At 40.8% G+C, this 15,670-nt stretch overlaps 1 protein-coding gene across 1 annotated transcript; it reads right to left on the reverse strand.

Moving 5' to 3' along the window:
* Positions 1–1,443: 1,443 nt before the first annotated feature.
* On the reverse strand, positions 1,444–13,524 carry kiaa2013 (KIAA2013 ortholog). Its single transcript, XM_062427908.1, has 3 exons — positions 12,305–13,524; positions 8,354–9,207; positions 1,444–3,449 (listed from the first exon to the last, which is right to left on the reverse strand). The coding sequence occupies exons 1-3, from the start codon at positions 13,251–13,253 to the stop codon at positions 3,444–3,446; spliced, it is 1,809 nt and encodes a 602-aa protein (XP_062283892.1). The 5' UTR covers positions 13,254–13,524; the 3' UTR covers positions 1,444–3,443.
* Between the last annotated feature and the right edge of the window lie 2,146 nt (positions 13,525–15,670).

Below are 15,670 nucleotides of genomic sequence, written 5' to 3' on the forward strand. Positions count from 1 at the left end.
AATGCCGCCTTGAATTGATGGTTGATTGTTACTTTAAAACAATAATATACATTTGAAGAACCATTGCCCTCAGAACAAAGATTGATCATGTTTACTGTGTGTTGGACATAATAGCACTGAGTAGAAACACACTGCCTCAACAAACCTCATGCAGCATAAAACATCATTTCCTGAGACTGAATTCTACTTGTGTGTTTCCGTGTCTCTGTACAAGTGCCACACATGACACACCAACACCTACACAGTGTAGTATGTTGATTCAGTCACGTGTGAATAGTCTGTTGAGGTGTTGCGCTACGTTTTATTAGAAGGTTACTTCATTATGTCAGTTTCATTCACTCAGTGTCAGCTTAGGTGACTTGTAACGTATTGTGATAATAATAGACCACACAGGTACAACTCCTTATCCAAAAAAGTGAGTTGAAATGAATGCACAACAGGAGTTGTGTCATACTCACGCTGCAGCATAAATAGAATTGATCAGGTAGAATGTGTGCACACAGAACATAAGTGCCTATGGTGACATGTTGACACAAGTAGAATTCAGACAAGTGAGATAACTGTGGATAGTTTGTCATGTCAATACACTTTTGCCAAAGTAAAGTGAATGTCACTGTTGTCAGTAGAAACTTCAAGCTGAGGTGCCCATTTTTATCCAGTGATGATGGACTGGTTTTTTACCACTGATGTTGGAAAAGTTGTATTCAAAAATATATTCTATTTTTTGAAGGAAAAAAAAAAAAGTTCCAAAACTGAGACACCCATTTCACTCTATATACATTCATATCTTTGAGCAGCTGTACTCCAAAATGTTGTTCAGTTTGTGCACTGACCTGGCTGTGATTCACTGGTCAACACGACAAACACTGTTTATAATCTGCTTTACAATCCTGTTTTGTGCAAAGGTGTCATTTGTTTACAGTATGTCATTTTGGAAAGTGCTTTCTTTCGTGGCAGTTGAAATATACAAAGTGATTGGTTCATAGATGAACAAATCTTCACAAGAGATAGAATGCATCCTGGGAAGTATCTGTGTCATGGTTGGTGATGGTTAGTGGTAGACACTGTTTCTGTTACTGGAACATTTTTGTGCTTCAAAGATTTAAATTTTGTTTAAAAAAAAAAAAATTTGTTTTAAAAATAAAACCATTAGATTAATTTAGTTAACTACTGAAGATCATTTGTGATCACAACCAACTGTTTTACTGTATTTTTCCATCCTGGAAACCAGAAAGATGAGATTGATGAGAAATGTGAGACTGAACCAAAACAGTAAAGTTGGGGGCTTTAAAACCAAAACGCGCTGAAAGAGGCTAAAAAGCTCTATAGAGCAGAGAACTGCAGAGCTGCTGCTAATTCTTTGGGTTTGTTGCAATGCATGACTGTTTTCATATTACACACAGTCTTTTAATCTACTGTTATTATAAAAAATATTCAATAGTGTAGCTTTAAATTGATTATTTTAATTGGTTATAATAACATTTGTAAAGTCTAATAATTACAGTGGTACATCCCAGACTCCATACACTTAATAACATTTCCTCAAATTGTTACTCTAAACCAAAAAATATATTGGAAAAATGGTCAGACTGCATATTTTCAAATGTTTACACAATAATTCAGTGATTTATTCGCCCCAGCTTAAGACAAAGTTGCTGTTTTTTTTCCAATTTTACAGGATCACAAACCATTCAGTACATTTCAATCTGATAATGGCTATTGCCAAGAGCTCAATAAATTAATTTCTTCATTAAGGCACACTCAGTAGTTCACATCAAGTAAAGCAAGCCCAAAAAACCCTTCAATTAAAAGAAAAAAAGAAAAAAAGAAAAGCTGACCAGTCAGACATTCCAGAGTTTTGAACACATTATTTGTACTTGTACCTTTGAAAATGTGTTGCATAATCATTTCATCTTTTTCAGTCAGAATCACTGTGTTTTCATTCTGAGAGGCAAGGAGAAGAGCTAATATGAATCTACACATAGAATGACTGGTTCTATAGAAATGAACTTGAGTTCAGATTGGGTGTGTGCAGAGTGATCAGTTTACTAAAAGCATTTTTATAGAGTACAACTTGTGTTTTAAAAGGTGCACCAACAAGTATATCTTACAAATACATGTAGAAAATAAGCATGTGTTATATTACGGTTTACAACTTTGAAGCATGTCACACTCCTGCTGCCACCCAAATCTGTGATGTCACAGCAGTTGTTTTCAATGGGCTGCCAAGGGTTAAATACCTGCTGCGTTATCACTTTTTTTCACTAGTTAAACTGCTTTGCCCTCTAGCAGATAACACATTTAAATATGATGCACTCTTGGCCACACCCTAATAGGGTCTGTCTGTGTAAGTGTGAGCACATTTCAGGAACCACTCAGTGACTGAAATGTTAGAGTTACAGATGTGAAGTCCAGAATGTGTGTTTACACAACGACTGGAAGCAGGAAGCTGTCCTAACTCCATCAACAGCTGACAAGAAAGACATCCAACAACTCAAAAGCTGTCCTATGACATTGACATGGTGTTTTGCATTTAATTAGTGCTGCAACAATTAGTCAATCAATGATTTGCCTACTATATATTTATTCCAGGTTTCTTTAGTCCTCTTTGACAGTCAACTGAATATGGATTTTGGGTTGTGGACATTTTTATAAACCAAACAACTAAACTGATTAATACAGAAAAATTTTAAGATGTTAATTGATAACAAAAATAATTGAGTTGTAGCCCAAGATTGAGGTCATTTATTGACCTGCAGCCACTAATGAGATCTAGCACACAGTGTCAATGAGACCATCAAAGTGAACAAAAGACAGACTTGTACTTTTTACACAGTAGCTTCCCCCTGTGTCCCATCTTTATGCTAAGCTTGGCCTCACACACAGACATAAAGCCTGACTTAACTCCTAACTCTGGTTGATCATTTTTACTGTGTGTTGGACATAATAGCACTGAGTAGAAACACACTGCCTCTATTAGGGTGTGGCCAAAAGTGCATCATATTTGAATGTGTTGCATGCTAGAGAGCAAAGCAGTTTAACTAGTGATTCAAAAAAGTACAGATTTGTACAATTTGGGTGTTATTTTTGTAATTCTTCTCATTAATTATGGATGAATTAATTATGAATTATAACATTACACACAACAACAACAAAAAAGGAACAAAAGGATGTGACCTAGGAACGTCCAAATGATCTAAATTAGTACGGTAACCTTGATTACATGGTGTCTGATCATCTGACTGCTTGTGTGTCTTCCTGCCAGATATTTTTCAACAATGCTGCCACATTCTCAGATCTCATTCATTCATTTGTACAATGGTAGAACTGATGGAACAAACAGTCAGGTATATGAAGATAAAACCCAGGTTGTTATAAATCTTGATTTCCCTTTTTAAAAACACGGCTGACTGAGCAGCTGCTCCCAGACACTCCACTTTAGTTCACTCCTGCAGAGAGAAGAATTACAAGGTTGTTTTACTGGGAAGGGTTAGTGAAAACGAACAGTATATGATATGGCTGACAGGAAGAAGAAAAGCTCAGAGTATATGTTACAAGATGGAAAGAGGGGAAAAAAACACTTCAACATCACACATGTTGGTACTGGATCAAAGAAAGGAAAACCTGAATAAGTTACTGTAAAAGTGTTTCAGCTCAGTCACCTGATCTGAATTTTTCATCGCTCATTATAATAAATCAATCAAATTAATGTTTATCCATGATACTGCAGTTAAAATGATCTAGTTCATTAAGTCAGTACCAGTTAATATAGCCTAACCCTACATAACCAACTGTATTATCACCTGGCAACACACCCAACAGAAACCTGCACGGCCCTGCCTACATGCCTGATGTACTTCAGCCATTAGATGGCGCTCCCACCACCACCACCACCACCACCAAGTGAGGAAATATATTTTGGAAGAATAAATGAAAAGAAATTCATTTTTTCACCACCACCCAGGAACACATCCAATCCCCCTTTCAGATGGCACAAATAGAGGGTGGTACATAAGATTTTTGATAACTTTACAAAATCTACAACCTACAATCTTTTTTCACTCATAATGTGATTTGTGAAAGTGTTAGTTGTCCATCACTCTCCATTTGTATGATTCAACATGTGTCGTTCCTCTATGACAGCAGGTGTTTGAACTCTCCTCTCAGTGTGTGACACTATATAAACTGCCTTTAGACATCGCTGGATGCTGCTCAATACAAACTAGTATTGTTTCAAGCAAACTGAAACTTCACAATAAAAGGACTGAAAACAACATCAACAGCACCAGCAGTCAATTGTCTTGTTTAGCTAGTCCATCAGAATAATCTGAAAGATGCTAGAATCACATTTTTTAAAAATCTACACACAAGAGCTTCAAACTATCTTCTAGCAAATCTAAAAGCATCTAACTGAGCCGTGCTCAGCTAACTGATGGCTGCAGCTCCAAGCCATGAATGTGGTGAATGAAAGTTGAAATTTTAAAATCATTTTAACTAGTTTAACAATTTTTTTCTACTTCACCTTTGGAAATGTGAAAACTGTCTATCCATACTGCCCTGCATGCTGCACTTTCATCCATGCAGCAGAGGGCGGATGCAAGTTTAGGGGTTTGGATGGTAAAAAGGTGTGTAGGCACTGAGATAAAGCCCGTTTTATCTGGGGCAAGATTAGTTGACGGTTTGGTCAGTTTCACCAGCTTTAAGGGAAAAAAAGCACTCAGGTTGAGTCAACACTTCATCACACACGTCCAGAGTTTCTAGTGAGATTATACATTCTAAATGAAGCTAGTTTAATGAGCTTCAGATCAACTTTTAAACCCATGTTTACACAGAAGGAGGACTGTGGATTTAGCCTCCATCACTTCCATTGTCAGTGCATTATGAAGAGATCTACTGATGGTCAGTATGAACAGGAGGAATCATTACAGTAAACATTATGAAGGGACCTACTGATGGACAGTATGAACAGGAGGAATGATGACAGCAAGAAAACCAGCTTCAATCTTCATTAGGGAACCTGACTGTTGTTTCAGGACAGACTAAAGATTGTGAACCTGTCCATTATGCAAAAAGGCAAAACATTTACTAATTAGAGCTTTTCAATTGTGAATATTTGTCTTGTATTATATTAAACTAATGATCTTAAGTGTCTTGCACAGTTGGTCGGACAAAGAAATCAATTTAAATACGTAGAATTGGTCTGTGGGACAAACCTACGTGCCTTTACATCTTCTCACCAGCAAATCTCTGAATTGTATCACGCCACAGTAGATGATATTGTTTCAAAGAGCAGAGTCATGCATTTAAAACATGAATAGTTATCAGTGTATACTGTCACTCACTGAGAACCAATGCTTGGGCTCATTTCAGATACAGATCTCCCATGCTGCCCAGGCTCAAGTAGAACCAGTACCACATGTTGACTGTGTGCATGGCTCTGCAGCATTCAGCAGTGTTCCTGGTCTCACAGTAGCTTCACTTTTTCTGGCAACCTGGTGACGTCACAGGGAGGATTACAACTGCTGAAATACTGACTGCGACAACCTCAGAGGAAATGGAACAGTGTAGACGTGCTGAGTATGAGAGCCCTGCCACTGAGGCACAGCAGGGATTTGACAGGTCAGCAGTAAAGACCCAACACCAACCCGCAGATTTTCTTGTTAATTTAATTAAGTGATTCAATATAAAACATCTTCAAAACTCAGGGAGAAAAAGGAATAGCAGGAAGAGTTCTGGCAAAGTGAGCACACAGTCCATGCTGTCCCACGGGTGAAAAGCTCTTTTTCTAAAGGACATCTGTAAACAAGTAGCCAACGTTCAGCACCTCCTTCACTATGCTGACTTTTCATTTAGGCTCGTGGTCATTGCGGGATGATTTAGCTTTGGGTTGATCCGTTACAATCATCTCACTTTAACAAACAGTAAGATTTGTTTCAGGTCGAGACAAATGAGCAGTCAGACAACCAACACACTAACAGTTTATTCAGATGATTATTTAAAGGTCAAACTGAAAGTGAGTGCACCTAAATGTTAATGATCCTGACTGTGTGTCAACAACTACACCACACAGTCTGAGGGACTATTTTAACATGAACCTTTGTATTTTCTACCAGATGACAGCATGTCTGACTGCTCCTCTCACCTGTTACACACTTTTATTCACAATGCTGCAACTTTCCCAGATTGCTTCAATTAACTCGATGAGTGAAATATTATAAGTGATAGCACAAATGAGCTCCACAAATGAAATTCAAGTTGCAACAAAGTTGTCCATTCCAGAATCATTTTAAAAGGACAATGCCTGTTTCAAAGATTTCAACTCACCAGTCACAGCAGTCAGCAGTATAGCTGCTCCAAGTCTAAGGTACTCTGTGGATGTGTCTTCCATCAGTCTTTCTCACCAAAACAAAACGGCCCTATTTTAACACTCTAAGCACATGGTCTTTAGGGTGTATATCCAAATCCACTTTTGTTAGTTTAACAGCAGAAGCATGGTCCAGCACCAGGCGCATGCTTCAAAGGGGTTGTCCTAAGTCTGTTAATTAATCATAGGTGTGTTTTGGGCATAACATGAATTGAACCAATCATAGTGTTTCTTCTCCCATTCCCTTTTAAAGCCAGGAGCTCTTAAACTTTGGCAAATTGTTATTATAAATGTGGATTTTCTAAGTAGTAAGAAGCAGCTACTCTGCAGAGGAAACACATCTGTTTGTGTCTCAACCAGAATGAGTTTTGAAGTAGGGGAACATCCAACTTCTGATGATGTATTAGACATGATGATGCTTATTTAATCAGTCTAATGTAGCCTATCTGACCTCCTTTTAATGCTCACGTAGTTTAGATATTATTGTTACACAACAGCGTTTGCACTGCAGTGTGTTTCAGGAATAAAACATGAATTACTTCTGCTGAAAACAAAGTAGAATTATTACAGAGTTATAAGTGACCAGTGTGATGAGTGTGAGGTGTGTGTGTGGTTCTACTGCAGCAGCCTGGTGTCAACGGCTGATTTCATTTATCAACATATCAGTGCTGCTGCCTTCAGATGCTGTCGGGATTTAATGAACTGAAGGAGAAACGTAGAAACAACTGTAGGTAAGGATCACCCACATTCATTAAGACCAACACACCACCGGCACTCAGACGGGCACAAGTGCATTTGCTATTTAAAAAAACGTGTGTGCTGGAATGGGAAGATGGCAACTGCATCAGTCTTAAACTAGCAGAGACACTTGCTTGGTGCCACTGTGTGTAAGATAGGGTGTGTATCCATTTACTTCCTCTAAACACATTTGCAAAGTTGATTTTTCTTTTCTATAATATATTTCAGAGTTTAGCTGATTTTCTGTATTATTCTTATTGTCAGAAAATCTCATGCAGAGCCAAACCAACACTGAACTCATTTTCTAACAAATATTGTGTGTGTGTGTGTGTTTGTATCCAGAGATTGATATATCTCTAAACACACTGCCTCCATCGTGTTACTGTGGGCAAAAAACTCACATTGTATCTTTTAATTATTTTGAGTGCAGGATCAAACTGAAAAGCCCAACACTTTACTGAACAACAATAATAGAACTAATGGATTACCTAACTGACTGTTATACTGTGAGAAAATGAACAACAATTGATGGCTTCTTTGAGGAGAGCCAAAAAAACACATCTAAAAAATAGAGAACCTCTGTTACACTTCTCTGATGTGAAGTTTACGTTATTTGGGAATACAGAAACGCTTGTATGGCACTTTTAGAATGCTGAGTCAGAACAATGTGAACCCTACTGCAAAGCTGAACTGATTTCTGGGTAAGCAAACGAGAAATAACCATCAATAACAACAAATAATAAACACCTCATTTGAAAGGAAATAACAGCTGTTGTGCTTGTTTTTCTCCCATTGCGATCAACAAAAAGCTTTACGTTCCTCAATGATCATGAAGTGCATACAGAGAGGTGCTGTGCTGAAATGATGCCACTAAACAAATCTTCAAGATCTGTACTCTTAAATAAAGGCTACTGAGATCAGATGTTCCATTCCAACAGCTGCAGTGAAATACTTCTCATCTCATCTTCTTCAACACAGAACAAGAACTGTGGAATGATCTACTGTGCGGGGGGGGGGGGGGGGGGGGGGGGGGTTATGCCAGTCCTCCAAACATGTGCCATGTGAGATGGGAAAATAAAGTTCACTCACAAAGAAGGTGAAAGTCAAAACTAAGAAACCAACCCACAGACAGAGCGTCATTAGAGAGAGAGAAAATCTTTGCCACCACACACAGAAGTAAGTCAAACGGTACAGAGCAGATCAGTTTGCTGCTTTAGGTTTCCAGTTATGTTTCAATACTGCTGTTTATACCTTGCTCCTGAAGAGGGGCTTAGCACCGGGGCCACAGTACTCGTTGTATATCAGCTTGAAGAGGAAAAGGTGGAAGAGTGTAATGAGCGAGGCCACGCTGAACCAGAAGAGGAAGGGCAGGCCTGGATACCTGTTGGCCATGTGTTCCTCGTGTGCCAAGATGGCCTTGAGGTGCAGGGTGTGGCGGAGGTCCTGCAGGTGGCGCAGGTCTGTGGAGATGTAGAGCAGTGGTGTGATGGGTTGGGTCACCATTACAGGGAAAGTGTGACCTTTGATCTCTGATGTGAGCTCCACAGGTTCGTTGAGGCAGCCGGCCTCGCAGGCGTACAGCTTCACAGGCTTCTCCTGCTGCTTCACCGACACGTGAAGAAAAGGTTTCCCGTCCATGTCCACCAGCACCGCCAAGTTAATGAGGTCCTGGTTGTAGTGGATCCCTCTCAGAGCGTAGCTGTTGTGCAGCACGTCTGGATCGGCCTGGAACTGAAGGTGGTTCTCTGTGAACTGCAGGCCGCCGAAGCTGAGCACCATGCCCTGCATGGCTCCGTGGGCTCCGGCCGCCACCAGTACCTTACAACCTCTCTTCTGTAGAGTCAGAGTCCACAGGGTGACCAGCTGCAAGATCTGAGCGGTGCTGCTCACTCGCTCAGGCCACAGATTCTCTGCGTGCATGGTGGCGTGGCCACTGAAGCAGTGGTCAGCGTAGTTGAGGCTGGACTCCAGACGAGTGCGCTCCTCCACGCTCAGCCTTCGGTCCAGCAGGGGAGCCGTGGAGGAGGACAGGATATAGTAGAGAGTGGTGTTCACTGTGCGGCTTGATGGTGTGTGGGAGTCGGTGATCTTCCTCATTTCAACACCTGAATGAACAAAGAAACAGAAGCAGAAGTTCAAGTGAGGCATGTAGTGCATTTCCAAGGATCGATGACTTTTTTTGTTTTCTGGCACATCACAGGCATTTTCCACTTGTTCTCTTCTGTGAGTAAATCACTTATTTCCATTTTAATACAACATGCTCACAACTCGACAGATACACTACATAGTCTGAGGTCAGCTGGAAGTGTCATTTCCAGTCAATGAGTGAGTCCACAGTGAGTTGATCTTGTAGTGTGTTGGAGGAAAAAAGGGAGCATTCATAGACACAACTGTTAACAGCTTAGCATATAAACCAATCATTAAGTTGCTCTTCTCACATGGTCAAATAATGATGGCATGTGGGGCACCTGTGGCTCTCCACAAGGTCTGCTCAGTCTAAGGAAGCAGAGCAGGTCATCCCCTGATCAGAAGATGGTAAATACACTGTAATTATGAGGTTTTTCTAGTCTTACAACCACTAAAGCACTTTTACACTACATGTCTCATTCACCCATTCACACACATTCATACACTGATGACAGGAGCTACCACACAGGGTACCAACCTGCTCATCAGGAGGAAACTAACCATTCATATACATTTACACACCGTTGGTGCAGCCATCAGGAACAATTTGGGGTTAAGGATCTTGCTCTTTGAGTGGTTGTAACATTAACAAGGTGCTATATGTAAAATATAAATGCAGATGCAGTTTCACATTCAGGATAAACAGCAGCGGTGGTGAGCAAACGGTGAAATAAGTGGGGACAATTACCAACCCTTTCAGTGTTTCTTCTGTATTCATTCTGCAGCGGCACAACACCAAACAGTGCATCAAATCACAGTATCTACGTCAGAGATACTGTCATTATAAGAGTGGCTTAGCTCCTTTGAGGAACAGGGCAGTGTGTAATGTGTGTAGTTGAGTGAATGCAGAGAGCAGGCAGCAGGAAAGTGAATGTGAGCAGAGCGGAGATTAGCAGTACGTTTTTAGTCTGGCACTAAATCTACAGTATAGGCTAATGTCCTGGCTGCTAACCAACGTTAGCAGAGCAGCAACAAACAATGCCGGATTTCATAACTGAAACCAACTGTGAGGTGATGAACTCTGTGCTCAGACTGTTACCTCACTCAGTCTGCCCCCTGCAGGATGCATGATAAACAAGATGCATCCTTCAGTTTGTTATTCTCATACAGGAAGGAGACTGTAAGATGTCAAATGCAGTTAACCTTTCAAAATAAAAAGCACATAAATGACATAAATAACACATAAACATTCTCTTCTGTGTTTTGCTGTCATTTCTGAAATGGACTCTGAATGTTAATGAAATGAAATGTTAATGTATGGCATTGTGCTGGAGTAGACTGCAGTGACTGCAGCAGAGAGTTCACATTAACAGTAGATGTATGTACAGTTTAGGTTTGTCAGAAAATAAATACTGCAACTCGTCAGAAGCCAGGGCCCCCAAGGACCCCTGAGGTTAGCCCCCAAGGACCCCTGAGGTTAGCCCCCAAGGACCCCTGAGGTTAACAGTGACTTCAGCCCTGGAGCAGAATATGCTGAGCAGGAAAGCTTAACGATAAACACACTGAACAGTTACTATCTAGTACAGATAACACAAACCTCCACTCTGTACAGCCACATATCAAACGTCTTTACTACTGTAGTTCACAGAGGTCAGCTACTGTAACAGCTTTACACTACATTAACGGTCATTTACTGAAAGGTAGCATCAAATGTAGTCCAATCAATAAACTTACTTACTAATATACTTATTTAAACTGTGAGTTTGACAGTTTCGGACTATTTATTTAGGCACAGTTGTGGTATGGCTGCTTTTGTTTAGATATTTACATTTGAGAACTTTGCCTTCTTTTCTGAAATGAGAAGCATTTTGCAGAAAATCATGTTGATACTTCTCAAAAGGTATGAAAAAAAGATTGTATTGATATCAGCACAAAAACAAAATATCATATAAAAGAATAGCCACTCTTTTACTTGAAGTGAATTGTCTCATCATCTAGATGTAAAGGACAACACTGCATGAAGTCTGTTTGTTTTCCAGTAAAAAGCTTCATCACTATGTCCTGTAATACATGTCCAACATTATTACTATTATTATTATTTAATACTACAACTGCCAACTACTTTGACCATTGATGAATCATTTTGACTCATTTTTTCAGCTTCTCAAATGTGAATATTTTCTTGTTTCTTAACTCTGACAGTAAGATGAATATATTTTGGTGGTTCACAAACATTTGGGGAAATCATCTTGAGCTTTGGGAAACAGGGTCAACATTTAATAACCTTAACAACTAATGCATAAAGAGAAAATAATCAATGGATTAATCTATATTGCTAATGTATCGATCTAGCTCTAAACAACACCTGTCAACAGCTGTTTGGTTAAAGTGTCACCCTGTGGAAAACAGAAACCTACCAAAATAAGAGTCTGTATATGTTATGTAAGTAGACATATTCATCTCTTAGCAGATGATGTACATTTTTCAGACAGCAACGTGTTTAGACACCACACAGACAAGGCTGAAAGAATGCAAGCAAACACCAACCTGTTTACAGACCATGCTGAGTACAAGCTATACAAACAAGCAACAACTATGTTCCAGTTTAAACCAGATTACACCTCTGCTCTCTGTCATAGATGTATAAAGAGCTGTGTGTCTGTGTGTCTGAATGATCAAGGGTTAACAATCAGGAAATAACACTTTATTGATCTCATTCACTTTGTTCTTGCCAGCGCCGCTCACTCTTCATTCACTCTCTAACTTGCTACAGCAATGACCTGCAATTATGTGCATTAACTGAACTGTTACATCACTACTTTTAAAATCAGGATCTCAGTTTTTACAGCCCTGCCTCTGCTGTAGTGTTAGTTAATCTCACTTTAATATTTCTGAATGTTGTTTCACACATTTTGGGCAGCCATTGGTTTCCATTCATGTCAACATGTGACGGTGAACTTAGAGCAGGACCCGTGTCACCCGTCACAGTAGTTGTGTGATAATAATGCACCGTGTATGGGATCTGCAGAACATCTGTAGTACATCTGGACTGAGCCTCCTTCCACCTCAGCTCACCTGAAATGAAGAGGTCCATCCAGGCCTGCTGGTGATCTACCACCAGCTCATCCACGCTGGCCCTCAGCAGCTCCCCCAGCTCCTTTTTGGCTCCATCTCGGAGAGTGCTAAAGGTCTCCTCCAGCTTGGAGGACTCGATGGGCTCTGAGGTCCACACCACTGACAGGATGTTGTCTGTGTACTCTGATTTAGCAGAGACCTGGATCCTGCTGTTCAGCTTCTTGGTGGCCACCACCACCAGCACCATCCGATTATTCTCCACAGGCACTCTGCCTGAATACAGCGCCACCTCCCTGTCCTCCACTTTCTCCGCAGTGGTGGAGAACTTGCTCCCGAAGGGGGGGCTGTCATAGGAGGCTTCCAGGGAGGCGGGTCTGTCTGACGGGTTGTTGATGTGTATTCGCTGCAGATACACGTTAGTCCGGCTTCTGTGAGCGATGAACTCCTCTCTAATGGTGATGCAGTCCCGGACTGACTGCAGGGCGGCACAGCGGACCGACAGCACGGCTCCTTTACGGAACCAAAGCATGGAGGCCTGAGCCTCGGCCCGGGTACCCTCCAGATGGATACCCACTCTCGGGGAGAATTCGGTCTGGTGGACCGGAGCTGATCCGGGTTGTGAAGAGGACGCGACCCACAGTTTGTTAGAGTCCATGTCGATCAGAATATGTCCGTTACCAGATACAAAAGGTGTTTGAAGCTGATCCTGAGGCGTGCTGTAGATCCCCTCTCCTCGGTCCACCAGAGACTTCCACCTGTGGATCTCAGCCAGCAGACACTGTCCGGCGGCCCCCCCGGGCCCTGCCGGACCCCTGAGGAGCCTCCAGCTGCGCCATGCTCCCAGGTACCAGGATGAGATGAGGAAGAGCAGCAGCCCGATGAGGAGTCTGCGAGCCCAGCTGCTAGATAACAGACCCGGCAGACCCTTCAACCTCTGCTGGAGCCACATGCTGTGTGAAGGAGGAGAGCAGCTGTGAGTCAGGAAGTGTCTCTACTAAACCATGTTCAGTACGATCAACGCTGTGCTGCTCCGCTAGCTTGTGGCTAACTTAGCTGAGCTGTCAGAGAGCTGTAGTGTCCCGCATGCTGGTCTCCTTCAGCAGGTGTGTGCGTGTGTGTGTGCGTGTGTGCGTGTGTGTGTATGTGTGGTAGACGCTGGTTATTAGTTGTTTGATTCTTCTTCAGGTTAAAGTAACACAGTGTGTCAGATCACTGCAGCTTCTACACTTCTGGTTTGTCACAACTGCCGTAAAGCAAACCAGTACAAGGCGGCGACCGGAAATGTCGCAAACATGATGAACGTGTCGTGGATGTATTATAAGAGCTCTTATAATGCATCCATGGAATGTATTTAGTTAAGGAATGTATTACATTATAATAATATAAAATATAATAACATAATACTTCATAATGTTATAATACATCCATGACTTTGATAGCCTACCAACAGTCTAGGCTATATAGGCTAGATAGAGTAGTGAGTAGTAGTAGTGAGGGGAACACCAACAATATTGTGAACAATATGGGAAATCATGTATTTGATAATAATATATCACTTTTTTTCCTTAATATTGGCAACCAATTTGTACAAAAGTAATATTCATTTAATTTGGCTCTAAACTTGAAAATCTGCATGTCTATTTTAAATATGGCTTAAATACATTCACAGACATAAAGAAAATAACTTTTTACTATAGCTCGCTGATTTCATGTCATTCTACATTAAATCAATCCCTAAACTGTGGGGGTCTGTCTGAATGGTGTGATATCACCCTATGTCTTCAATATCAACCTGGAACACCATTTATTTACCAGTGTTTATTTGAAAGGAATGTGGCCATTGTTTCATCACCTTTCATAGTCATGTGTTGATTTCATTCTTAATCAGGAGACCATAACATAAACCCAATGTGTCCGTTCGATAATGTACCTTCTTTAACAACAGAGTGCATTTTCTGGAGGAAATGATGTGTGATTGATAAAAAGACAAATGTACTGCCTAAAGAGTGTAAATGTGTAACAGGCAGAATGACAGTGAGAAGTGATGAAAAAGATGAATCAGATAAGAAAAAGTGAAGACGAGGAATTTTAAAGTGGAACGTAACTTAAGAGTAATAGTAGGACAGTTATGAGTGTTCTTGGTTCTTGGCACTCATCTAATAAACTTGATATGGGGAGTGAACGCTACGTAGTGTTTCCACTATGACCTTCCTCAGCAGGGGGCAGGCTTTATTTGTACCTGGGGGGTGCAGTAAGCCACCGGTCCAAGTAAACAACAATATGTCGTTCAAAAATAAGAAAAAAAGCACTTTATTACAAAACAAACTTTAGAACATATTTATATGCATTTATTTATACACAAAATAAACCCACAATTTAAGAGGCAAATTGTAATATTTTTTAGTTTAAAACATTCAAATATGAACTAAAATGTCCATGATTCTCTTTCACTATGAGCAGCAGGAGGTAACAGCGCTGCATCACACTGCGCAGCGCTGCGTCGCTCACGGACAGTTAGGACACCCCAACAGAAAACAAAGTAATCAAACTGATGTTGTCTCTGATTGACTGGTGTAACCATAGACATATATACAGTGTGTTTATGGGTGTAGCATACACGTAGCTTCATGGAGCTCTGCGCACATCTCTTCCCTCGCTTCCACTGTCAGCTCACAGCTGCTAAAGGAATTGAGTGGAAACGCTGCACTACGTGCGAGTGCTCACGTCCTCAGAACAGCTAGCTCATCATTCTCAAACAGACTTTCTTTTCATTTTTGAAGTGGGCGTTGCAGATGCAGGTTTTAACCTCTTGATATACAATCAATGGCATGAGCCTACAGCAAGGCCAACAATATTACATAGAATATGTCAAATTACTTCACTTCAACTCCTACTGTAGTTTGAGTGTGTTGCTTTGAAAGAGAGATATTAACAGGAGGGAGAGAAACACAGGGGGAAGGGTGGGAGAGAAAAATGGAACGCAGTGCAATGAAACTTTTTTTGGAACATTGGAAAGAAGAAACCAAAAGCCAGAGTAGTAATAATAATATTATCTGGCCCTAAAAAGAGATTATGATTTTGCACAATATCTTTCTTGTCAGAGATAGTTGGCAGAGGCAGATCCTAAGCAACCACAGGCTCATTGACCAGAAACTGAACATTGAAAAGGACTAAGCACAAAAATCATGGCAACCACAAGAAAACAGACTGTGGTCACTGTTCAAATGTTCCTAGAAAGAGACAGAGCATATCTTACTGCCCAATGTCAACATGCCACACACACACACACACACACACACACACACACACACACACACACACACACACACACACGCACACACACACACACACACACACACACACACA

Source organism: Scomber scombrus, chromosome 10 (genome assembly GCF_963691925.1).
Source record: "Scomber scombrus chromosome 10, fScoSco1.1, whole genome shotgun sequence".
Classification (NCBI taxonomy): Eukaryota; Metazoa; Chordata; class Actinopteri; order Scombriformes; family Scombridae; genus Scomber; species Scomber scombrus.